At 36.4% G+C, this 27,890-nt stretch overlaps 1 protein-coding gene across 1 annotated transcript; it reads right to left on the reverse strand.

The window, feature by feature from the left end:
• Window positions 1-1,366: 1,366 nt before the first annotated feature.
• Window positions 1,367-27,031, reverse strand: LOC117305527 (sodium- and chloride-dependent glycine transporter 1-like). The gene is made up of 15 exons (XM_033790401.1): window positions 26,888-27,031; window positions 18,097-18,275; window positions 17,404-17,535; window positions 13,416-13,589; window positions 12,524-12,656; window positions 12,148-12,280; window positions 11,649-11,783; window positions 10,712-10,815; window positions 6,051-6,175; window positions 5,383-5,495; window positions 4,991-5,134; window positions 4,405-4,504; window positions 3,287-3,387; window positions 2,464-2,631; window positions 1,367-1,751 (listed from the first exon to the last, which is right to left on the reverse strand). Exons 2-15 carry the CDS (start codon window positions 18,242-18,244, stop codon window positions 1,548-1,550), a joined length of 1,914 nt encoding a protein of 637 aa, XP_033646292.1. The 5' UTR covers window positions 18,245-18,275; window positions 26,888-27,031; the 3' UTR covers window positions 1,367-1,547.
• Between the last annotated feature and the right edge of the window lie 859 nt (window positions 27,032-27,890).

Genomic DNA, 27,890 nt, shown 5'->3' on the forward strand with positions numbered 1-27,890 from the left:
TTTCCGATTGACTGATTGAACAAATCAACTGAAACACAGATTTCTTGAACTTGTTGTCAATGTGACACAAGCCATCATGGTTCTACCCGCATCCGTTTTTGATTGACCTTTTTATATTAATCATCAGCTTAAACTACAAATGTATGCCTTGTTTTTGCATTTTTGGCAAGTTTGATTTCAAAAGAAATGTTGATTACAATAAGATTACAACTTCAGCTTTTGTTGGCGTCTTTTGGGTTTGGTATCAGACAGGATTGCATTGATTCAATTGTCTTAATGATTAGCTTGTTAGAATTACCTTACTTCAAGGCAGTGACTTTGGCATTTTCTTTAAAGTTACATAAACATCATACAATGTTAAAAATAGCAAACATACACCATGTGAATGATGGGCTCAGCTGCATCCACTTCTAAGGTGATATTCTACTTGTCATGTACTCCTTTGGCATTCTCTAGAGAATGTTAAGAATCCTAATTTTACCCCGACTAACCTGCTAGATTTAGTCTTTCCTCACAAAATAAAAAGATCTTCATAGAAAGGCTTGAAAAATGTCCCCCTAACTTTGTTTTACAAAAATAACTACATGCATTTAACCTATAAATGTTTTTCTTCTTAAGAAATATGAGTTTAATGAGTTATTCATAAAAGGTACAATTCTTAGGATGTAAACAGCACCAGGTCTAAATATACTCAAAATGTATCCATAAGAAAAGGATTAATTAATATAACCTTTATATCATATAAATGTTTACATAATATTCATAGTTATTGTCTTTTTCTGGAATATTCTACATCCTTCCTTTCATATAAAAAAGGACTTTTAGAAAAAAGACTAACCAAATAATCATATGGCAAGGAAATGAATGTATGTAAAGTAATATTACAGTTGGGGTTACTCCGAGTGTATAAATTAAGTTGTGTAGAGTTAATTTTTCCTGGGAATTTTAGCATACATGCTATGAAGGGAACATTTTAACAATCACTATCCCGTCGACTACGAGAATACAATATACTTACACAGAACTAGCAGTCGCAGCTCCTACTAAAATTTATCAAAACTTTGTTTTAAGAAAACACAACATATCAATTAAGAAACACAAACCAGTCTTTTAATTTTTTTTTTTTGGTTTTTACCCATATACACTGATGTGTGTAGCACTGTATACTCAGTACTTTCCCGAGTCCTGTGAACAAAAATCACAGGCATTTTACTCGGGTGGGATTCGAACCCACGACCTTTGCAATTCTAGAGCAGTGTCATACCAACTAGACCACCGAGATTGCCCGGTAGCTAGAGGCAGTTCGAATCCTATGTTTTTTTCACAGGACTCGGGAAAGTACCGAGTATACAGTGCTACACACATCGGTGTATATGGGTAAAAAAAAAAAAAAAAATTAATATTCTTTATCCCCGATGCAAATTTAACATCTATTAAAACAAACCAGTCTAAACACATTGCTTTCATACAGCTTAAGACTTAAACATGAAAAAAGTAAATTTAGCGATAAATACGGACAACACATAAACCCTGTTATTAACTTACAACTATACATTCAAGTCTTCTGTTGTATTTACAGACACATCAATAAACGTTGTTTCTTTATACGTTGGTGGAGCTTCCTCAAACTGAATAGCTTCAGTCTCCATCTCATCTTTCTGGCCAGGGAGAGGTGCATATCCAGCATTGATGCGATCAATGTTGTTGGCGGGACCCCATTCCTTCGTGGGTGTGATAGACTTCTTAAATCGCTGTTCATAAAAATTAAAAAAATAACCCCAGGCATTATGAAAATAATAAACATGTTAATAATAATAATAATAATAATAACAACAACAACAATATCAAAGTCTTATATAGCGCACGTATCTACCAAACAAGGTACTCAAGGCACTGAATATATATACAAACTTTCAGAAAGAATTCTGAGACCCAATTATTTAGCACCTTATATTAAGGGTTTACAAGGTGCTACGGTGAAAACTCTGATAGGGTTGGAACATCAGGCTTTTAACTATTTGTTTGCATTCATACCATGGGTCCTTTTGGCTGGTAAGCAGTTTGCAACAGCTAATTCTATTTTCTTGTTTATAAATTATCAATGAACAATACTTCAACATAAAAATCACTTGCCACTTACAAAACATTGTGTTCCAAAGCACTTTAAGGAAATGTTCATAGACAGCCAGTCAAATCATAATATAGAACACATTCAGACATAATTTGATTACGATAATACAAGACGGAAGCTTAAAATACCCGGCTGTCAGAACAACATGCCACACCACCTATGTGATCAATGCGCCATTGATGCGCCAAACTACACTAGTCGTGTAGTTAGTCGCGGATAGACATACAATTTGGACGTTTCGGAGTGAAATTCAACAGTTTTGTCTGAGATCCGGGTTCTTAGCTTCTGTTTTTTAGCATTAGTGTCTGCATTCTGAATCCAAGAAGACTTACCTCTAAAAGAGTTCCTTCAGATGTGGCCAGATAAAAAGCAGCATAACCAATCACATACAGCAATGATGAAAGAGTTAGGGTCCAACCGATAGCTTCGGCCCATGGTGGGAAAGTATAAATTCCATTGACAGCTGGTGTATAGTCGATGAAACTGAATATCATGATGCCCTGTAGGAAAACAATGGTAACATTTCCAGTGATCAGAATGTGTATACAAAAAAGACGGACCAAATAGTGGAAGACTAGTCCTGGGTGATCCAATGCTCAATGTGCAGGTGAGATTTTGTGGTAAGATTATGTAAAGGACTGAGTTATGGCAACAAGCTACAAATTGTTCATAGATTATCAATATTAACCATTCAAGGTATCCTCCAGAAGGTTGTTTTGAAACAAAATCATCTAATGATTAAAGAGCATGTGATGTAGGGTGTCATGTCTGAGCGGATAAGAGCACCGAACTCGAGCTTTCCTGTTTCTGTTTAGCACAGTGAAGGCTTGAGTCCCGGCCGTGATGCTTGTGTGAGCAAGACACTCATCTATAATTGCTTCTCTCCACCCAGGAGTAAATGGGTACCTGTGAGGGCGGGATGTTTCTTGTGATTGATTTAGCTTAGTACACTACATAATTGGCAGCACAGGCTGTCTATCCTAAGGAAGCTAAGATGGTTTAAAGAATGAATGGCCATGTGACCAGGGGTACTAGTGTTGGAAGCGCTTGAGACGCCCTTTGGGTGTATAAAGCACTACATAAAAATTGATATTACAACTAAATTCACTAGATGTTGGTTAAAGAGTTAAGAGTGAAATATAGAGCTTGACTTACCACAATGATGACTGGTGTTACAAACATCCAGCAAACCTTCCAGTACATACTGAGTCCAAATCCAAGCATACTTTCCACATCCTTCAAGAAATTATCTACACCTGAAAGATACAATAGATACAAAAGAGTTGTGTTAACAACTAAACATCAGTGCAGAAACACACTTCATAAAAGGGTACAAGAAATAGATACATCATGAAGACAAGCAGTGTCCTAGTAATTGGAAGTACATCATTGTTCCCCATAATTTACTTTTGTCTTTAGGAAAACTCTCCTTACATACAGAGGGAGAATCTTTAATATGGATATATTTTGAAATGGTATGTTGTAAGAATTCCAAAAAGTTCAACTGAAGGTTTTAACATTCTAAAACACCAGTGCCTTGCAAAACAAAACAGTTGGTATTTATTGTACCAAGATTCCTAGAAAACAAAATCACTTCAAACATTTTCTCATTTGTCAAGAAGAACGCTGACAGTTAAGTAAATTTCCTCACGATAAGATTAACTTATTTCCTCTAAGGAAATTGGCAATTAGAACGTTTGTACATACATTGAAGAAAGTGCATGTGGAACACACATTCTGTCAATGTTGTATCTTTCAGATCACCAGAGAATAAGGCCGGTTCATACTTGCTGCAACTGCGCATACGCATCCGACAAATTCAGATTTTATCATTCATACTTCATCAAAATAACAAATAAATACACATTGAAGTTGCGTGCGTGTGTGGAAAATATACAGGTTGACTTGTGTTTATATTTTTGTGCAGTGCAAGGATCTTTCCTGTATATTTGAATTGTCCTTGCATTCCTTTCATTGTATACTGCAGACTTTCCTGATTTCCTTCCATGAAGCAATTGCCCTTTCTGCATCTTTGTAGTCTTTAAAACTTGTATTATAAAACTTGTTCTATAAAATATGCAAATAGGCAAATGGTTTTCATCTTCTTTTATCAAGTTTGCCATCATTCACTGACACTGCAGATATGCATCCTACAATTAAGATATTTCAATTTGTCCTACTACGCATCTGATTAGTGTGTGTAACAGCACACCCAAGAAACGGACCTTCATTTCAATAACATCAAGTGTACTTGTACAAGGCTGGGGGCTTACCATAGGCATAAGATATGACAAGTAGCTCGATCAAGGCCAGTAGTAATGGGGTGAATCCGGCTGAGTACCAGTTGAAGAGAGTCATCACATAAGTGCCACCCTGGTAATGAGATTAGACACAACTTTATTAACCCTCACCAGGGAAATTAAACTACCTTGACATCAGATCAGGTTACAAACAAAATGATATATACTTGATTAGTGTCAAATCATTGGACCTCTTAAACGGTTTCATCAGTGTTACTTTTTATCTTCATAAGAGTTTGAAAAGTAGCATGTTTATATAAGAATTAGAAGGTATAATGTTAAGGCGATTACGACATTGTGGAGCTAAAGTGCACTGTGGTAAAGTGCACGAGCTGCCCTTAGCAACAGCCTCAGCCACCAATTCCGACAAGGTCTTACATTTATTTCAATACACTTTAAATGTACAATAAATAAGTGAGGAATCTAATAAGTGTAGTTGCATCGATTATTAAACTCTATGCAAAAAAGGTACAAAAACATAGGGCTCTGGACTTTTGAAAGAACGCTGGCCTTTTGAGTCAAACAGTTTCAAAGAGAGAAAATACAAACGTTGTTTTACCTGTGTGACAAATGGGAGTCCAACGAGGAACATAAGAGTGCAGACAAGGAGGATGATCCAAGACTTCCAGCGACGAACCTTCCCTGGGAACTTGCTTTCCAACTCATCAATGAATGCAGTGATCAAAGTCTCCAATGTTACAAACTAAACAAAAATACAACAGAAATTTTCAAGGTGAAATTTCATTTGACTTTTCCGAAGAGAAGGCAAAATATGGGATAAAGCTCACATAGCAAATAATTAATCTTATCTTGAGTTAGAGTTACTAATCCTAACTTGGGACTAGCCTCAAGTTTTTTTTTTATTAGCTCTTGAAGAGTCCAAGGACCCCAGGTTAGGACCATCGTTTTGAAATCCACCCCTGATGGATAAACCTTTAATTGATTTGTTACCTGACTGTCGATGCCAACAGTTAGCAGCATGAAGAAAAACAGGAATGACCAGAGCTGAGGAACAAATATCCGCGACACTGCCTCAGGATACGCAACAAAAGCTAGTCCAGGACCTGATGATAAATAAAGAAACCAGTAACTACCTTAGGATGTCATGAGAGCACAATAATAGTGGCTGCTAATATAGCGCATACATTCGTCACTCAGTGACGCTCATGGCTAGGCAATATACAGTATTTTCCTGCAAGGTACATGGGGCCGAGTTTGAATTACGTGACCTACTCATTTTACACGTACCATGTAATGGTTTCAAGGTGCTGTGGCCCAATATGCTGCCAATCAATTCAGGAACATTGAGGGAACCCCCTTCTCTTTTTGATATTAGTGCACTGGGTTCTTTTACATGTGTTACATAACACACAGGACCAAGAGCTTTATGTCCCATCCGAAGTTAAATGCTTGCTTAGGGACACAGGTGTCAAGACTACGACTCGAACCCACACTTTGCTGATCAGACACGACTGATTTGAATCCGGTGCTCTTAACCGCTAGGCCATGACACTATTGAGATGATACACTTAGTTGATCACAGTTCTTTCTTTGAAATAATTAGAACATACAGAGTAAAAGAAGAACAGAAAGACGGGTGAAGAAAAAGCCAATCTCACCTGCAGCAATGACATCTTGTATGTCTTGGTTCGAATCATGTGCCATGAATCCAATGATGGAGAAGATAACAACACCAGAGAAGATACTCGTCAGGGCACATGACATGCTGATCAGCAACGTATCACTGTAATGTTTTTGTATTTTTTCAAAGTGGAGGGTGGTGAACATAAAAAGAAACAGTAAGTAGGGAACATAAAATGAGGTATTAATTGATGTTGACAGATACCTGTCAACAGAAAATGAAAACAAAGCACATCAAAACAAATATTACAAAAAATGATGAGGAAGCTGCTTGTAGTTCAAGAAGATCCTTGCTCTACTTTGAGGCGGTGGAGAAAGGCTGGAGAAAGGCTGCAGCCAGTCCAGAATCTTCACATACCGAATTCCATGAGAGTCCTGATAGCCTTCCAAATATAACCAGGGAACCCAACAACTTCCCAGACGCTTCCATGAAACTGTAAAAAAAAAAAACACCTTGGAAATGTCCAACCATCCTTGAAAACAATAGTTTTGAAACGGCAGGCGATGGTTTTGATTGTGGATATTAGCTAGATCTCCAGTGCGAGATTCCTTGCAGTCTCTTGGAAGCTTCTGAGAGTTCGCTGTGAAGAGGTTTCTGGTGTCCTGTGTTCAGGTAGTGGCGTCAGTCTCCCATGGGATCCTTGCAGACCCTCAACAGGCTTCCTAGATGCTTCTTATTTAGCTCTTATTCAGATCTTATTGGGGCCGGATCGGATAATCTTCATCAAGAACAAATTTTAATTCAACATTCATCTCTTCTAAGTATCACACATCAGTGTAGAGACTTAAGATGCTAGACAAATAAGCAAATACATGAATGCATGTACTGTATTTAAAGTTGAATCAATTGATAGAGGGTGTCCATATGACCACACCTCGGGTTAAGAAAGACAACAGATAATACACCATTATTAAGGCTAAAAAGAAGCATCTAGGAGACCTGTTAAAGAAAGATGTACTTGTTGTTTTCATGGCAAGCTGAAGCAAAAATCATTGAGCAAATCTGCACGTAGCGCCCGGAGATCATCCTCCCAATTTTACAGGGGCAGATTTTGGTGATGTTTACCTTACAATGGAAAATCTGAAAGGCACGATGGATGTGTCCCATTGTTTGGTCGACGGCGATTCGCAGATGGTGGGTTGTGGGGATAAGTTCTCTGTTGTGTCAAACAAATAGTGTTTACAAACGTAAGCACAACAGGATTTTTACTCTTGTGTGTTAATACATGAGTAGATGTAAAGTTCCCAATGCATCTACCCAATGTATTGATATTTTGTCTGTTTGCCAGCCCATCCACACAACATGTTCATTTGATAATGAGTGCATTAACCAGCAAAGGGAATTTGCTTTTCCAATCTGTCTTTTTTTTTGTAGTCACAAAACATCTGAAAAGTTAAGGAGTTGGGCAATGTGAAGCAGGTTATAATTACATAAATGAAGGGATAGTTTGCTTGGTGATTGATCAAAGTTTGACAGTTACTGATGTCCTAAATTCCGTCTGCTTGGCAAGCACTCATATCATGCCGCCTCCTGTATAAAGTCTTGATGCCAAACAAGCTGACGAAATCCAATGCAACATCAATTTCAAGATTGCCAGTAGATGAGTCGAATTTTTTTCATCAACCTTACCTCAAGTGGGTTCTTTTTTGTACATTTCTACTTGGCTAAATTTCTCAGATTCTTATGGTGTGTGGTGTTCATGACACAGTGCTAGAATGAACTCAAATGATAGGAACCTTTATTCTGTTGCATTTGATTTTCCTCACTTTGCTCTGTGTGTGAACGGGCTAAGGGCTTTGCGTCAACTAAGCATCATAGTAATTTTCTCTCCATTCCATTGAGAAATTAATATATGCTTAAAGTTGACTTTGGATTTTTTACTTTAGAGAGTATGTCTTTTTAGTGAATTTCAATTTCACCATTGGACATGAAACAATAGCTTGCTTTAGTTTTCAGTGGGTAAAATTTGAAATAAACTTTTTGTAGCAATTAAACTTGCCTTTGCGACTTGGGAATTTGTTGGTAAAGTTTCTGAAGAAATATAACTAATCTTTTTGTTTATTTTTTACATTTCAAACAAAATGACTGTAAAAGCTTTTAGGTCTGACTTAAGCATATCTATTGTAATCAGTCCAGACTGGGTGTATTTGAGAGACAACCTTTTTCATCTTACCTGACCATTCCGCTCCTAGTAAACCTGTCAGATTATGTCATTTTGTGTATGTCATTAATATTGTTACATTGTGAATGATACTATACACACTAAGTATAAGCACTGATTAATCACTATCACATTGTAACCGCCCAGAAAATGAAATATTACTTCAACAAATATCAACTATAGGAAAGCAAGTTGATATTCAAAACCCAATCAGTATGTTTTTTCTTCCTCGTTATAATTGTTCTTGCACTGATTTGTAGTCAATTCAAGGATTAGCAGTAAGACGGAGAATGTATTCACTGTAGCTCCACCCTTTTGTTTTATTCCGTTAAGTGGAAACTTTGCTTATACGTAAGTGCTTATAGTATCGCATGTGTTTGTGTTTATGTTTATATGGATGTCAAACAATGAAGACTGCCTTCCAAAGCTGAATGCCTGTCTCAAGAAGATAAATTTGAAAATTAATTAGTTTCAAACATTTTAATTAAGTATTTCAAATGAGCCATTTTGATTGTCAATTGAACAAAAATTTGGTTTCTCGAAAGATATAAAGTCACTAGTGCAACAATTGTGTTAAAAAAACACCACGTTACTTCCCGTGGATTTATTTTTTGTTTGTTTTGTGTTTAAATTATCCTTTGATCATTGTTGTTTGGTACAGTCTACAGTGGGAATAATCATTAAGGAATCAGATAAATTATATATTTTAAATTTGTCTTGCTTTTGAAATTGGAGACTTATTTACCAACCCTTTACCAATGTTTTTACTAATGTTGTCAGGAGATTGAAAGCATAGTACACTTTTGGTAATTTTGATAAAGATAAAATACTTTATTTAGTTTTATCTAAAGGGATACTTTATGTACAGTTTGCAATGTATCAATTTACCTGCAAAGATTTTCTGCCCTTTGCTCTTTAACGATAGAAGCAAAAATGAAAAACAAGTGAATGCAAATTTCCTGAAAACAGTACACTTTATTGAGTAAATTGCTAGAGTTGGATAGGTTTTAGAATTTTTTTTTTTCATTTAAGGCAACTGGGCTGAATTTTCTACAGGATGGTTTTCATACATATTACTAACTGTTCATAAAGGTTTGAAAACAAGTTCTCACCCAAAGTGTATTATGCAATTAATACTACAGACCAACAATTAAACCCAAACATGAATATCATCAATTGGATTGGTTTTATCCAAAGGTAAGAGAAGTGATTTTAAGTAAAATGAATAAAAAGAATTCACATTTTTAATTCCTGCGTCCATCCACTGTAGACCATATGCACTGATGACAAAGATCAACTATAGACAATAAAACGGCTCATTTTGAATATAAATCAGTCTGCGTTTTTATACACGCACACACACAACACACCCACACTGAATGTTAACAAACAAACAGAAAACATACAGAATGTAACTCAGGGCATGACCATTTCAGATATCATGATCAAGTCTTACTCAGCATGACTGATTAGCCTGGACAAACTTTCATCATTAAAAAAAAATTGGTCTAGATTGTTCCATACAAGTAAAACCACAACACACTGCCTTGGAGCAATCATTTGACAGATTAATGACATGGATCCCCGACCACTATTTATAATTATAAAAGCGGATGAGATGATAAAGAAATTATGATCACAGGATATGACTTTGATCTACATGTATCTGAAAAGATCCCCAGGTTCAAGGTTGGCTCCTTACGTCAAAATGTCAGATTTGTTTTTGAGAAAATGTATCACCCAGTTTTTCAACCATCAATCTTGAATCTTTTAGTCATTTTCATTCAACCAGAATAATTAAAGACATCATTTGTTTTGAAAACTTTGCTCCCCTTTTAAGCCAACTGCAGAGAAATTTTAAAAACATTTTACATGGTTTACAGTGTATTCCAGGATAACATGAATAGAAAATTTAAATCTATACTTTTCACTCAAATTTCATCAACATTTTTGAATCACTAACAAAACCAATTTTCCCCAAATTTATAAACTTTTGCAAAAAACTTTCCAAGTGCTAATCATTTATATCCTGGAGTACACTGCAGGTTCTAAGGCATTTAACAGTTCATAGCAGCAACAGTAATCACGCCTGAGTTATATTTTAACCTGATGAGTAACACAACTCATGTCACAATTTCTTCAAAGTGAAATCATCTCGAATTTAAATTTTTGTAATTGTTTTTTTTATTAATTCAAATAAATTGTTGTTCGTTTGTTGTTTTATTTTGATATTCATTTTACCAAAAGTTGAGCTAAAATTGTATTAGCAAATGCATCATTTGTAAAGACTGATGTCACAATTATTTTGATTTTTTGTCCAACATGAATCTTTTGAAGTTTGTCTCAACACTGATATTCAGCAAAAAATCCATAAAAACCGTTACACAAAATCACATGATGCTTCTACTGCCACTACTATGATAGCTGTATGCCTTATTTACTCACTACATCAGTAGTTGAGTAAGCTCTGTACCTACCGTAAAGTATTGGAGCTGAATTTGTTATAACTAGAGAGGGTATGAATCCCGCCCCATCCTGCTCCATAGGAGAAGAAAACCTGAGTAGCTGCTGCTTTCCACACCTAGTCAATGTACAAATAAATCATACATCAATAAATTCCAAAGGAAACTACTTTATTTATATTGGAGATTTTTTAAATAACAGTATTGAGGTAGAAATGTACACAATTTCAACATGACAGATACTGAGAAGTAATAAATAACACCAATACTAGGATCTTATATAGAGCTTTACCACAACCCTAGGGGCTTTAACTAAAGCGCTCAGCATTTTTTCTGAGAAGTTATGCGGAGCTAAGCTTTAAAACCTATACCTTTTTAGCACCATTTAATGGTTTACAAGGTGCTGTGGCGCCATATGCTACTGGTCAGACCAGGAACACCGCGGCAAACCCCAGGCCTGATACTTCACGGAGGCAACAAAGGTGATTGCCTCCGTGTCCCCTGGTCATTGCCTTGGTGCCCTTGAAATGCTCCAGTACAAATTTGCTATTTCATCATAGGGTGCGCTTTATCAAGAAGAAAATGCCTTGGTGCCCTTGCCCTTTCAAAAACGAAGCATACAGCCCTGATTAACCCCTTCTCTTTACAATGAGTGCACTTGGTTCTTTTACGTGCATTACTCAACAGATGCGACCTACTGCTTTACGTATTATCCAAAGGTCACAGCAATAATAATTTGCTTTTAAGGACAAAAGTGTAACAACCAGGAACCCACATGCTGCTGATCAAAACACAAGAGCTTAAGTCCCTGCTGCTCTAATCCACTCAATGACACACAACAACAACAGTTTGCATTTAGATTGATTTTGCAGGACTGGGAAAGTACTGAAACTGTAAGAGTTATTCTAACTTGTTTATTAAGCGGTTAGAAAATTCCAGAACAGATGCTTACATTTGCGGAGAGCAGTTTTTCAAAATCTGGTGTTAAGAAGAAGAGAATGCCCTTCATGGCACCGGTCAGTGTCACACCTCGGATAAACAGCACCACCAGAACAAAATAGGGGAATGTTGCAGTGAAATATACAACCTGGAAATAAGAATGGGATGGGGGTTATTACTTTAAAACATTACAGTTACACGGTACTTATTATAGGAAAGGTATACGATTTGTGTTCTCTCTTAAAATTAATTGCAATCAAAACCTTTGGTTGGAAGCCTACAGCAGTGTTAGATAGTAAAAGCATTTTGAGAAACATTTCACTTCAAAGTAACGTGGTTATGTAAAAGCTAACAGTTTGTATGTCCCCTAATTTGAATCTTGGAAGCTTGTGTATTCCTATAAATGGTTTAGTGAAGACAGTGCATTGGACGTTGACATGTAGGAAAGAAACCTGATTACTAGTATCAAAATTATACTAGATGTAGCTTTAGTGTGCTGTCTGCATACACACCTTTCCTGATGATTTGACTCCCTTGATGATACACAAATAAACCAAAATCCAGGCACAGAGAAAGCTCACAAGCAGCGGCCACTGGATGGAACCAATATCATTAAGTCCTTCCGAAACATTCAACACACCAAATCTGTAGATAAATGTATCATTATTCATCTCACCAATTATGTTACATTGGGGGGGGGGGGGGGTTGAAGGTGATACAAATGTTAACAAAAAGGCTGATTTTCAAAGAACATTCAAATGTGTTTTTAATTGTAATAAAAGGGGAAGTTAATCAATGTTGTAAACAAGAGAAGGATATTTATAGCACAAAGAAGTCCAACTAGAAATTCTAAATAAAACTGGTTAGTATACATAACCCCTGTCTTACTTCCAATACTCTTCACTGGCTCTGATCCGACGAGGTCCTGAATCCAAACTGCTATGATTCACCTCACTGAATGAAGTATTTGGAGTTCCTGGATTGTACGTTGACAACTGAACATCTTCCTGAGTCAAGTTATCTTTAAATGGCCAAGAATAAAACAACAACAGGAACAAAGAGTGGTTAGATAATTGGGAAATATAAAACAAGCAGATATACCCTGAATATGGTTAAATGGACATGTTAGCAGGACAAATGTATATTTACATTTGTCTTTTGATCAGACTTGCAAGAAACAGAGTGTTTTTCACCTTATCTGACCGGCTTAAGTAATTATATTATAAGTTATTACACAAGCGCAAGTGAAATACGTACTAATATTTTCCACATTCTATGAGCTCACGTGGGATAACAATTTTATCTTTTAGCCTCATAAAGTCAACCTCATAAAGAAACAAAGAATGTTTAGAATGTAATTTTTGCACCGACGGTATGCGGAGTGTGATGCATCTAAGCTCACAATATGTAGAGTGCACTATAAAAACGAAAGTAGGTTATGGAAGATAAATCTGTGTGCGCATATAGTAAACAAATAAATATAACTGTAATAACCCTCAACTTTTAACCTCGACTGGTTTTTAGTATACTAAAGTGCCAAATAATAAACAAACAAATTACATTATAGGTAATAACTCTTCATACACAATACCAAAAGATCAATTTTTATGGTCATAAAAGGTACCCAAATATCAGTTGGCAGAAGAGATGATTAACTTGTTGATGCGAAACAAACTCTTTGTCAAACCAAAAGTTATTTATAAACAACAGGTGCAACCCGGCCTAGGTACCCACATAGGATTAAGCATTACAGCTTGGCAACATTCCCATGAGTTCTTACCTTGACTCAGTGACACTGTTGTATAACAGTTGGGAGTATTCCAAGTATTGTTGCAACCCGTCCAGGGAAGTGGATTCTTAAACGAAACAACCATGTACCGAATGGTGTATGCGATGATCAGATTGTAGTACAGGCAGAAGTAAGATGAAACAACTGCCATTGCAACACCTACACCTGAAAACAAAACAAATGGCAAACGAAAATATAATATAAAACTTAAGAAGTATGACCTTAAGAACATTTGCTATCCAGGTAGGTAGACCGCTGTACCATTCGATCACGTCAGCAAAGTTCACTAGCTTTACAGCTTAAGATCAATCCATTACCTAAGGCATGTTAGTTGATGCAGCAGGAGAAGTCTTTGTTCATAATATTATTGAGACATTCTTCTCTCTGAACAACATGATCAAACAATTTGAATTGCATCAATCTAAAAATCCTAACTACAAAAATATTTTAGGAAATTGGAAGATTAGGGCATCCACCCAAACACTTGGCATAGGGGTGCAATAACAAGTTGTTTTTCAATGCTGAATAATCAAATCCAATTGTACTACCTCAAAGGGGCACTATTGATCATCCATTCATTAATATAGGACACTGTCTTTAAAGCCATTGGACCCTTTCGGTAAACAGTATTGTCCAAGGCCCACACTTCGTGTATCACAACTTATATATCAAATAACAAACCTGTGAAAATTTGGGCTTAATCGGTCGTTGGAGTCAGGAGAAAATAACGGGAAAACCCACCCTTGTATCCGCGCATTTCGCCGTGTCATGACATGTGTTTAAAATAAATCCGTAATTCTCGCTAACGAGAATTGATATTGTTTTACTGTTTTCTCAAAAAGTAAAGCATTTCATGGAATAATATTTCAAGAGAAGTATTTCACCAGTCACCACTACCTTCTGTAAACCCTGTAAGTTATTTGTAAATCTGTGATTTTTTTTTTTTTCGGAACCGAAAGGGTCCAATGGCTTAAATACGAAGGCAGATAAACAGATTAATGTTTTAATACAAATATGGACGGAAGAAGATAAGCCACACCCACGGTCAATTCTCCTCCTTAAACAAAGATCAATCTTGATTGATTTTTTTTTGTATAAACATGAAAAACAATCTGTAGGAAAAACAAAGGTGGTTTCTGCAACAAAGCTAGGCCTTGAATAACTTAAATCTTCAATATCCATAGCAGCAACACTGATTTTTTTAAACATGTTTTATAATTGTGACTACAGCTGTGTTAAAAATGCAACAAGGTATTAAACGTATGATGTATTAAAATGAGGAAAACACATTGCATCCTACAGAACTCGCTGATGCATCTTCACTGTAGGTATATTGTAGCTTTAGCTTTGTTCAGCTATTTTGCTTACTTAATATTTTAATACAAGGGCAAATCATAACCTGAGATTTAAGTCCCAAGTATAACACAGTCTTGTGTACTTACAACGTATGCTAGCGAAAATAGAAACTAGAAAATAGAAACTGTAATTCAACAATAACACATTGGTTTCAATCATTATACAACATGATAAGGTGCTAGCTATGTCTTGTTTCAGAATACCTAAAAATTACACAATAATTCCTTCAGTACTTCCTGGTCATGCAATTTCTGTTCAATAAGTTGGTTCACTAAATGCTGTCTTTGGTTTGTTTGTAGATTAACATGTCAATGGCACAGAGGAAGAGATAAAATGTCTACGAACTGAAAACACTTTCACTTTCACAATCTAACCTACATAGCCATTGCTATCTTTTTGTTGTATAATTATCGTCCACTTTCAGTTGTATTCATTGTTGTTTTGGCCCAAGATATTTAAAGATTTAAGGCGTTTCTGTTCAATTTATTTTTTATTTTATTTTTTTTCTTGCTTAATAATTATTAGGTGCATTTGTTTATATATTGTACATTTTGCCTTGTTCTGGTCAAATAAATAGTAGTAAAATTACTTTAAAAAATAAAAGCTTGTTGACATTTACTGCCTCAATATGACCTTTATGACAAATACATGAATTTTGTAGTATGTATAGATTGTTGACTATCCCAATACCTGCCTCAAACAAGGCCATTATTATGTCATGACAAATACATAATGGCATGTACTTTGTGCAAACAATGAACTAATTTCATTTGTACAGCTATTCTTGGACCAATTTTGTTCATGAGCAACTATTTAACTATTTCATAAATCAATATTACTGTTAACTCGTAAGTGCGAGGGAATAAAACAGGAAATAACACAAATAATAAAAATTGTCAGCAATGACCAGTCACAAAATAGGATTTTGTTCTCAATAAATATTAAATGTTGAGCTATGATTAACAATAAAATCAGTTAAGTACAAAGCACAATACATTTTATCCATGTACATGTAGGTATTAACAAACGCAAGGGAGTTAAGTTACATTATTAACTGGTGAAGGATCACTTTAAACACTTATTTTATATAAAATAACAAATTTCAATGAACATCAGTATGATTTTTGTTAGTGCTTTTTGATTAAAAATTGATTGTAAAGCACTTCATTCCTTTGGAGAGGTGCTATATAAATGTTGAATAATATTAATAAGAATAATTTGTTTATTATTAAAAATAAAATCCACTTTAACATCTACGGACTCCTTATATACGAGACAATTAAATTATTGATTTTTTTTTTCAATCACAGCCACTGGATGTGTTTAAGAACAATCTCAGAACATCTCTGTTCGATCGTTAACTTATTTCTGAATATTTGATGGCAGCTTGTATCGGTAGTTTTGTCCAGTTTTCTGAAACTACATTACCTACATGTAGTATACATGGACCTCAATAGCTTGCCTAGTACTTGAAGTTATAAATGTGGGTCTTTTTTGCAACTGTTAACAACGTTTTGTGATATTCAGTTTTAAAAGCACTCTCTTAATATGTCTTTGTTGTTAAAATAAATTTTGTTGGCAAGTTAACTAACCCATTTAAATAAACTGATAAATTGGGAGTGCAGAGGACCTTCCTATTCCACATTGAAATTCATTTTGGACTGCGCTGCAAATTATCATAATATATTCAGAGTGATGATGGTGTACAAATCGTTCCTACACGTACACACAGATAAGGTGTGTGTACGTAAATGTTCCAGTTCTTATCCAGATCAAATTATGTATGCACTGCACCCAACCTGCGCTCACAGGAAACTGATTAACATAAATAATATCATCTTGTACAATGGTGTTGATTTCCTTTGGTTTTGACTCCTTTGGAGTGGACAATAATTACATGGCAGTTTTGTGAACGAAACTGCTACTTATGCGATTGTTACTTACACCTGCAATACATGTACAATGTTTGGGGTTTTGGGTAAATGTATTTTGACCATCTGTGGGCTGACTTTTCTATTCCTATCTTTACAGGGATGTATAAATAGACAAGTTTTCATTTTAAAATCTTTTTATAACTCAAATTTATAACAGTTTGACATTTAATTCTACCAAGAACTGAACTGGCAGCTATAAAAAGATTGTTCATACAAATTTCACTGATTTACTACATTTTTGTTTAGTTCTTGAATACAATTGATGAAAGAAATCAATGATTTGTTGTTTTACATACATATTTTGAATAAGAACAAATGAAGAACATTCACATCAAAGTAAGGTCTCATCAAATCTCATGCCAGACCAAGTCTTTCCATATCCTCTTTGTCAAAATGAAGTATTCCAAAGGACTTCATGAGGGCTGTAGGCCCAAGAAGCAATTGCTTAAATCACTGTAGGAAATAACACTGAATTGCAGGCCCAACAAGTTCAAAGATTTTAGCGTCCGTCCAAGCAAATCACGACCGATGGTCTTTCGTTTTAAATACCTCACAATATTTATTCAGTCCTAGTTTATAAACAAATAACTCATGCAATAATATTAATTTTCTGTCTACTGCCTTCAGCAGTACAAGACAGCAGAGGTTTGCAGATAAACACAACAACAAAAACAACAACATCTACAAACCTTTAAAGAGCGGGCTGATCTTCCAGCAACTGATGCAGCCAAGACTGGAAAATTGGCCAAAGCTTACTTCAAGAAACATAACTGGTATTGCAGCCAGGATAAGCATCAAGAAGTACGGGATCAGAAAGGCACCTAATGGGATGAACAAATCATGTCAAAATCTAATATATGAATTTCACAAAGATTCACTTCCTTGTTCTTTTCTAACTGTGCTAAACATGTACAAAGAAATGTCAAACTACTGAGGAAATCAAAATCAATGAAAATCAATAAACTAAGACCCATTTTAATTATCAAATAATAAACGACCAGCAATACCAATGATTCATTTTAAATGATTCAGGGTTGAACAAAGAAGTTTTACTAGAGGGACACTGGACCAAACTACCTCCGGATTAATGGCCTGTGCTGAATGAATGTATCGCCTTTCGCAAAATTGTTATGCCCTCAATAAGCCACTCCGGAATGTCAGTGGCGCATGTCTGTTACTGCTGACAACGGACTTTGTCTATCTCCCGTAACCTTTTGACAATACCCGCTGGTACTGTCAAAAGGTCACGGGAGATAGACTTAGTCCGTTGTCAGCAGTAACAGACATGCGCAGCTGGAACTCCGAAGTGGCTTAGTCATTGCCTTGGTGCCCTTAAAATGCTCCAGTAGAAATTTGTGAAAACAACCGTTTTGATTACTTACCGCCACCATTGTCAAACACCATGTAGGGGAACCGCCAAACATTGCCCAGACCTACAGCATAACCCATGCTGGACAGAATAAACTCAAAATGATTGCCCCATGTTCCTCGAGCCCTGACAACATCTTTTGATTTAGCTGTTTTTGTCATCTTGCAATGTTATCTTCATCCAAGGTTAACTCTGAGGGAAAATAAAATAAAGATCATTCAACTACATGTTCTATGTACATATTTGATCCACCATTGCTATTGATTTTGAGGATTTTCTACAACAGATTCCTATAAAAATGCTTAGTCTGAAAACCAATGAGTTTAATTTAACCTTTTCTCTGGCTGTAAATAGAAGAAAACACAAGGACAAGTTACACCACTGGTGATTTTTTAAATATTTAGAACACCTATTTTACATTAATAATATTTTCTTGCATATGCTTACTTGGCTTTACTACATGTACATATGCCCTGAAACTTCATTTTTGAGAGGGCAAAGCCATTCTCATCTTGTAAAGGGCACTTCTTATGGAAAATCTATGGGAATCTTTTGAAGGGGCACTAAGGCTAAGACCAGGGCATAAGAGGCCATGGTTTCCATGTAATTCCACGCCTCTACATTTGTGGCAGACAGTAGCGTGGGTGACATTTATACAAGGGTTCAACACTAACCATACCTCCAGATAAGCAGGGACTGGTATCATTATAAGGCACACATGGCGTTTGCAATCCTTATATACGTCATGAAACTTAGCCCCTTACCAGCTGAGAAAGCAGGTCTGGATGTAGTCTTAGGAATTCAAAATGAAGCATTAAACTTTTGACTGAGCAAGGTGTGTACTGCGGAGAGGTTCAAATCGAACTCACACGTGGCCTTTTGTAAATGTATGAAGCCACAAGTCCAATGGACCAACTTAACAGAATTTAAAGGAAAAAACGTACAAGAATCAATGTAAAAAAGAGTGTTCAGTTTTAAAACAGTAAAATATCAAAAATTTAATGAAATACATGCTCAGCGCTTCAAAAGTAAGTACATTTTTTTTTATTAATTATTTTAATTTTGTGTTTACTTTTTGTTTATATTGAAACCCATAGCCTTTGCCCATCTGGTGACTATCTGGAATTACAGTTCCAGGTATTGGGTTGCCTAAACAAAAAGTATAAAAATTGACACATATTACATGTATGTATCCTCAAACCATCTTTCTGTGTTGTCATTTACGTGTAGCCGTCATTCAAGAAAGACTCTGCTGGGTGGAAACATCATGCCTTAAACTGTTTTTTTTTTGCATATAACAATTTTCTCATAGATTAATGTTTCTTCTATGACTTAGCTACAATAATTTCACATGAAATCAAAGATTTGTTACGGCTTTCCGCTAGGTTGAATTTGTGTAGATTTAAATAAAGTCTTAGAGTCAACATGATGCACAATGTGTAAAAATTTGAAGAGGAAAGGAATGGGTCAAGTAAATATTCGCACCAAGATCTTTAACCCTTTGCGTGCTACGGCAACGTTTATTCCCTCACTGCTGTGGGCGCATATTTGCGCCCAACACAACGTGCTATTTTTTTGCACACAATCGAGCTTTCTTTTGACCCCTGACATCCATCCGGGTACTTTTTTTATACACTTCAATACACAGAGGACATGTTACGAACGAATACGCGACAGTTTTTCATGAAAAAATCTTGTATTTTCCGAGTTTTTCTGTGACTGTTTTCACCGTAAAACAAAATTGAGTAACAATGGATGCCGCAGGCAGCATTCTGGAAGATTTTCGCGAATTCTAGCTTTGGAAAATAAGAGTCTAAGGATGTTTTGGGAGACGATAGAGATGATAATACTTCAGTGGGATTATGTCTATTGACATTGGGCCAGATAACGGACACATATCTATGGAAGATGGGGCCGAATCTGACGATAGCGATGGCAGCTTTCCTATGCAAGCAGGGAAACAGGGTAGAACTGTCCATGGTGTTGGGGACATTTTTCGCTGTGCTTTGGCAGTGTGTACTTAATAAATTATGTACTCGAATTCAATTCTGTTTGAACTACCTGGTTGTCCGTATTATACTCTACATTTATCTTATTTTGCATTTTGCAATAAAATAATTCCTTCACACAGAAAAATGCTTTCGAGTACAGATGTGGAAGTGTCGTGGCCGAGCGGTTAAGAGCACCGAATTCAAACTCTGGTGTTTCTGATCAGCAGAGTGTGGGTTCGAATCCCCAGCCGTGACACCTGTGTCCTTAAGCAAGACACATAACCATTGCTTCGTCCTTCGGATGGGACGTAAAGCCGTTGGTCCCATGTGTTGTTTAAACGCATGTAAAAGAACCCAGTGCACTTGTCGAAAAGAGAAGGGGTTCGCCCCGGTGTTCCTGGCTGGATTGGCAGCATATTGCGCCACAGCACCTTGTAAACCATTACATTGTGCTTAAGGATTAGGTCTTATATTATCTCAAAAATCGCCCCCACTCCTTGCAGTAATAATACCTGGCGCTTTGTATCCTTTGGCAAAAGGCGCGTTATAAATACGATTATTATTATTATTATTATTAGATGTGTGTAATTTTAATGATTGTGCAAAAAGATTCCAGCGGGCAGGGATAAGTGTGTGTAATGAATGGTAGCATGCAAAGGGATAACAAAAATAGATCATGCTACTTACATAGTAAATGTGTAGTCTGCATGGGAATGCAAACAATTCATATCATCAATACAATAACACATCTAGCCATATCTCCCATGGTTGTCATACTCGTACACTGTATGTACTTCAAGATGATATGGGTGCATAGGCCTACATTGTAGTCATTTATGGATATTGGCAAACTGCAGACTGTCCATGCACATCAAGCCATAAATTAGACTTGCAATTGTAAATGACATTGCATAGTGCCCTACATTTGTTTGGTGGAAGACATTACTGAAATTCACATAAAAAACATGCAAGTTTAAGGGTATTAAAGGGTTGGATGTTTGGTATTGCAGTTTGCAATCTTTCCAAAATGTACTCAGCCGACTACAGAATTAAGTTGGTTAAAGCAATTGCAAGCAAATACTGTGTCATATCATAATAATACTAAAAAATTCGTTGTTTTCCCGTGTTTTCCCATTTAAATACAGGCAAGACTTACGGTCTATTTAATATTCAAGGTTTACATGCGGCACACAGATTTGTGCAATGAGAAAAAGGAGGACAATGATTATTTACCAACTTGAACTACAGCTTTAACATGTATTATAGGCAATAAGTTAAATTATTTAAAACATTCAGACAGCATACTATTACTAGAGACCTGAAAGGGCAGTCATAAAAGTAAAACTCCCTTGTGTTCAGACAGCTCAAAGTTAAACCCGATAAGGTTTATTTGATTCTAAGAGGTCACACAGCACCATGACCCAACAAAACTACATGTACATCCACAACAATCGTGTAAAAAGAAATCCAGCTTTCACAAATTATGGCGTGTTCCCCAATACATCCTAGGGCACTGGTAACCTGAGAGTACTTGAAACTGGATGAGGTCGTTTTGTATTTTGTTGTCAACACAATGTAATGAAAGAATAAACCGGAAGTTGAACCACCCTACCCGACCGATTGAACTAATTCGGTTTTTACTTAATTTGTTAAAGTTCTATGCGCGATCAGACACACAAAGTTAAAACCAATGGGTTGACATTGCCTCACTACCGACTTTAGTACATGTCTGAATGACCTAGTTTGTTTGCATTGTTTTTAGCCAACTTGGGGAACTTGTTTTATAAACTCAATCTATGAGTGAGACTCGGTTAAAAATTCTATTGCCAAAGACAATCTTGATAACTTATTAACAGTTGGGCCAGTGACTACCATGTAGTTTGTACTGAGAAAAATGATCAGTGCATCAACCGACAAGCATAATATTTGTTTACAATGCAAAGTAAACATTTACAGTTACTAGAGACATCATAGAGGTATTATATAATCTGAAACGATTAGTTGGAAATTAAGCCATTATGTTTCAACACTAATATGTATTGAAGTATCAACTATTCTGATAAAATGATGCAAGTGTAAGCTTACAGAGATACATGATGTAAAGCAAATTATACAGCTATGAGGTCGTTCAGACAACCCCCCCCCCCCCACCACTGCTATTAAAGTTAAACCATTCTGGTAACTTTAGTACCCTGTCTGAACATGGCCAAAGTAACATCCATCTTGCCATTTTGTGACAACATGTGTAAGTCTCTTCAAAGTTCAATGTTGTCTAGCTAATGTATTTTGGACAGCTTTGGAAGGCCCGGTTAGACCGCCGATACACTTGTGCAAAGTTTCAGCAAAACACTTTTTACCCCAGACAGTTTCGCTATTCCTATTGGTGGAGAGCGCGTCACATGGGGGTGTTTAACTGCTGATAAAGACTAGCTGGAGATGTTCAACACTGCCTGCTTCCGTGTACGCCAATTTTATTATGCGCGACGCAATTCATAGTAACAGCGCAGACACTATTTCTAAACGCCTGTACGCACAACCTGGCGCACACCAAACAGATTTTTGGAGAAAATAATGTACAAACATTGAATTTTCGCTAATTTTCAGAATAAATGCCCTCACCTTTGGCTCAGGCCTTTATTGCACGGCCCGGCTCTGACAACTTTAAAACAGCCATTTTTAAGAACTTTCTTGCTACCCTCTTATTCCCTTTTTTCAAAATAACCGTATCAATGCGCTTTACATGAGTACCCTGGTCATTGGGCCAATAACATTTAACTTTCTCAGCTCCCCTTTTCATACACATATCAACCTCTACCCTTGCAGATACCCTTGCAAGTACCTCCCGCTTTTATACACCTGGGTGAATAAAAGCATTGTATTGTACAATGTACACACTAGTATTATGTTAAAATGAACTTTGGAACTTTCTTCAGGGGAAACGAATATAGACAGCCATGTTTTCAATCCCAGATGAGACCCCGAGTCCAGACAAAAAATAAAAAATGGCAGACAGGGAGGCCACATCGATGTTGGAGTCATTTTGGGAAAATGAGTCTCCCGCCAGGAATAAGTCAGTTAATTTTAGCAAGCATTTAAGTCTCCTGCTGCTGGTTGGCTTAAGCATTACCAAACGAAACTCAAACATGACCCAAACCAGCAGGTGCCATTCATACTGGAAAATTTAGGCACAAAATAATTTTTACATGAATTTAGTAAACAAGAAACATGTGAGAACATTCAAGAGAAAGCTCAAGTGTGCTTATAACCATAATTTTACTTTTTGGCTGGTACACAAGTGTTGGAAACGTGAAGACTAAACGTGTATCCAAAGTGCTACCAAACACATCAGTGTATTTTTAGAGCAAAGAAACTTAACTGTACTCCATCCGTATTGAAGTGTCAGACCCTGTCCTGTTCTATTGCAGGGCAGCCTTATGGCATCTTTTTTATTATATGGACTGAGGACTATTTGTAAGCCTGAAATTCGGATACTGATATTTTCATAAGTGAAAGCTATTTTGTTTATTTAAACATTGTAATAAACTAAGAGGTTCCTAACAAGATATCATACACAATTTTGACGGCCCATGCCTTTCAACTAAATCAAGGTAGAAGATTTTGAGTCCCCAGCGTAAGCATTTTTGACAGACCATAACAACCTCTTAGATAATTGAGGTATTTAAACTTAAAGGCAGTGGACACTATTGATAATTACTCTTAATAATTACTATTAATAATTATTAGCACAAAACCTTACTTGGTGACGAGTAATGGGGATAGGTTGATAGTATAAAAATATTGACTGCTTTGAGTGCTATGGTTAAAACTACGACTCCAGTGGTGATCTCGAGACACATTAACACCCCAACAGACTATTTATCATCTTTGTACACCTAACATTCATACGCGCATTTCAGATGATACACAGATGCACAACTGATTGGGTTAGAGGTGGGTAAAAAGACATCTAGGTACTGCACGCCATGTGATAGTCGTCGGACTATCGCACTCGGCAAGTGATGCACTATCACACAGCAAATGATGCCTGGCCGCGGTCTAGTAAAACTAAGACAAACCATGAGACAGGCTCTAAACCAATGAAAAGGCAGAATATTTGGAAGGGGTGTTATAATGTAAAACATTGAATTTTGCCAAAATAAAGACGCAAAAACAGTGCTTAAAGCAAGATGTATAAGATGATTAATACTTTTCTTGTTAGACAATTAGATATTTCATGAAATGTTTATGCAGTTTTGGGCATTCTTTGACATCTGAGGGGAAAAAAAGAAAAAAAAAAATAATCCCGACAGACCCAAGCAAAAAATTGGGTGAAAGGGCAATCCAACACATTGTTGTTGTCAGGCATGTATAAGCCTAAAAATTTAAATTCAATCCAGAAAAAAAAAAAAATAAATCCCCCCCCTCCAAAATTTTTTTTTTTATAAATTCTATTTTAGCACTTATCATTTTTTTTTTAATTCAACACGGAAATCCGCGGAAGAGTTGCATGCCTGTTTAAAGGCAGTGGACATACATTACTGGTAATTACTCAAAATTATCCAAAACCTTACTTGGTAAAGAGTAATGGGGAGAGGTTGATAGTATAAAATATTTTGAGAAACTGCTCCCTCTGAAGTAACGTAGTTCTTGAGAAACAAGTTAATATCGAACAAGTTTGAATTCGAGCTCTGATTTAGAGTTTGAGGTCTCGCAATCAACCAACTGAAAGCACACAACTTTGTGTGACCAGGGTATTTTTTTCTTTCACTATTAAATTGCAACTTTGACGACCAATTGAGCTAAAATTTTCACAGGTTTGTTATTTTATGCATATGTTGAGATACACCAAATGAAGACTAGTCTTTGACAATTACTTATAGAAATCAGGCAATGTCATGGCACATTTTTGGAAAAACTTACATTGTACAAATTTGTGTGCAATTTTTATCACAGACAGCTGCAGCTGTACTGAGGTACGAATAGACACAAACTGCACAGTTTGCATGGATATTCTTTCTGGAACAAAGGAGGCAGTTTAAATTGCATTGCTGGCTCAGTTTTTTTCATCAGACTAGACAAGCTTTTAGTGAAAACACAATGACCGAAGCTTTTGAGGAGTTTGAACTACCCATTTTATTTATATCAGATTAATTAAACAAACAACAACCTCAGCTATCAGGCAAGAGAAAGGGAAAAGGGTTATTATTATTTACTTTAAATGAAAGGACACAGCTTGGGTATAAATAATAACAGTACTGGGCCTAAATACAAAAAACAGGTTCTGTTGATTGATTGGTAACGTTTTTGTTACCTTTTGTTTGGCAATTTTTTCCCTCGAAAATGTAATGACAGGAAATCTTTCCAAAGTTTGTGTTGTGCCTTTTCACCCCTTTATAGTTTATTATTAATTTAAAGACAGTAGACACTATTGGTAATTGTCAAATACTAGCCTTCACAGTGTGTGTATCTCAACATATGCATAAAATAACAAACCTGTGAAAATTTGAGCTCAATCGGTCATCGAAGTTGCGAGATAATAATGCAAGAAAAAAACACCCTTGTCACAAGAAGTGTGCATTTAGATGGTTGATTTCGAGACCTCAAGTTCTTAATCTGAGGTCTCGAAATCAAATTCATGGAAAATTACTTCTCTCTCGAAAACTATGGCACTTCAGAGGGAGCCATTTCTCACAATGTTTTATACCATCAACCTCTCCCCATCCCCATTACTTGTCACCAAGAAAGGTTTTATGATAATAATTATTTTGAGTAATTACCAATAGTGTCCACTGCCTTTAATAAAAAAGCATGGAAAGAGCATTTTTCAACCCCAAAAAAGCAACTCATTCAATCTTTGCATATGTCATGTTTGTTGAGAAAGCAAGAGTTATACACTATTTTTTAGGCTATCATAATCGTTTACTAAAATTGTATGAATAACAATAATTCGGATACGGAGGAAATTTGTCCATTTTACCTTCTTTATCAATATCATGTTTACCTGAAGATGAAGAGTAGATAAACCACATTTTATGGAAGAGATAAAAAGGCACTTTGAAAATAACTCCATTACAATTACACCTCAAGCATTCGAACCACCATAAAAAATGGGTCCTACTACTTGCCGTCAACTCGCCGTCAACTCACTTGCGCCGTCAACTCGCCGTCAACTCCTCCAATATACATTTAAAATCCACAAAAGAAGCATAGAACTGTGTAAAGTATCAGCTCAAAGAGCATTCGTGTAAGTTTTAGGTCATATTTCGGAATAAAAATTGATTTTTTTTCTCGTGAAAAAAAATTCTCGAAGCCAAAAAACTGTCGGCCGCCATCTTGCTTTTTCACAATGATTAGTCTTGGCCCAAGATGTCAATGATTGGTACTTTTTTTTTATCAACACAAAGTCGTTTTTGTGAATGAATTTGTACCGAAAACCATGAGAAATATGTAGTTTAGCCCAGACTTAACACTTCCGTGCCCCCTTTTTATAGATTTTTCATGTAAATTTAATGAGTTGACGGCACGAAAATGAGTTGACGGCGACTTGACGGCAAGTCGGCGAGTTGACGGCAAGTAGTAGGACCGTAAAAAATGATGCTGAGCATACTAATTAAGTTTGAACACACAGAGTTCCAGAAATATGCCTTTCTACTCCTCAGGTCAGGCCTCCCCGACATTGTCATTGGCCATTGCCTCACACACCATGGATGGATGCATGACCAAACCAAATCCAACTTCCAAGTGCAAAAGACGGCATTATTATCATACAGGTTAACACTCAGAGTACTCCAAATTTATAATAATATGACTTACCAAATACAATACTGTAGTCTATCAAAAATTCGAAAGCTTGAAATGGAAATATGGGAACGACAATCAGTCAAATTCCATGGCATGGGGTGGACAGAGAATATCACAAGACACGACATGCGGATGCGGCGAAAGAGAGTTCTTCAGTATGGCATGCAGTTACGCGCGCAGCACATGTGCGCATCCCCCATACACTCGACTCTCTCTGCTGCGCATGCGGCTCTCAATCAACAAGGGGGCGCGCGCGCAACTCATTATGCGTGCATACATGATTATGCTGCGTCGTACGTCGTGAAAGCATGCACATGCACATAATGCAGTGCAATGTACTAGTGTAATGTACTATACATCGTGTACTGTATATTTACGGACACAATGCATGTACAGTAAAAACATTTTCAAAGACGACAGTATACAAATATTGACTGCTTCGAGTGCTATGGTTAAAACTATGACTCCCGAGGTGATCCCCGGAGCGTTCTATTTTCCCATTATTGGTTCGCCCTATCATAATTATTACTGTTATCAGTTTTTCGTCATAAAATTAGCCCCCCCTTCATTCCCCGCCTCCATTCAATGCCCTTCGCGTTGTTTTGATTGAGAAGCCTATAGACCTTTCTTTTGTTGATAAACAAACCGCCTTGGTTGGCATGGTCGGCCGAATGTTAGTAAAACACTAAATCTTAAAAACAGATGTTTTAACCAAATTCAGCATTTTCTGCAAATTTTCAATTAAATAAAATGCCTCTCACAATTATTTGTTTTGTTTTTAACAAAATCAACAATTTGGTTACATTGTTACAAAAAATAGCGATCTTTTCTTAATTTGCACTTACGGCTTTCCATAGTTTTCCAATCTGGGTTGGCAAAAACTCGGGCTGTGACGTTGCAAAAGAATGGTCTATTAATTTAACGGTCCCCTTAAATAGCGCCCCTTCAGGTCAGTTTAGGCTAGTTCAGTTAACGGTGCCTTTAAATAGCGCCCCTACGCTGTAGACTACTACGT

This window comes from Asterias rubens (assembly GCF_902459465.1).
Source record: "Asterias rubens chromosome 8 unlocalized genomic scaffold, eAstRub1.3 super_scaffold_89, whole genome shotgun sequence".
NCBI lineage: Eukaryota > Metazoa > Echinodermata > Asteroidea > Forcipulatida > Asteriidae > Asterias > Asterias rubens.

Coding starts and splice junctions, on each gene's coding strand:
- LOC117305527 (XM_033790401.1), bottom strand. CDS start 18,244: ATGACAAAAACAGCTAAATCAAAAGATGTTGTCAGGGCTCGAGGAACA. Junction 6,176..10,711: donor TTCAGCTCCAATACTTTACG/GTAGGTACAGAG, acceptor AAAACATTACAG/TGATACGTTGCTGATCAGCA. Junction 1,752..2,463: donor CTGAAGGAACTCTTTTAGAG/GTAAGTCTTCTT, acceptor TTTTATGAACAG/CGATTTAAGAAGTCTATCAC.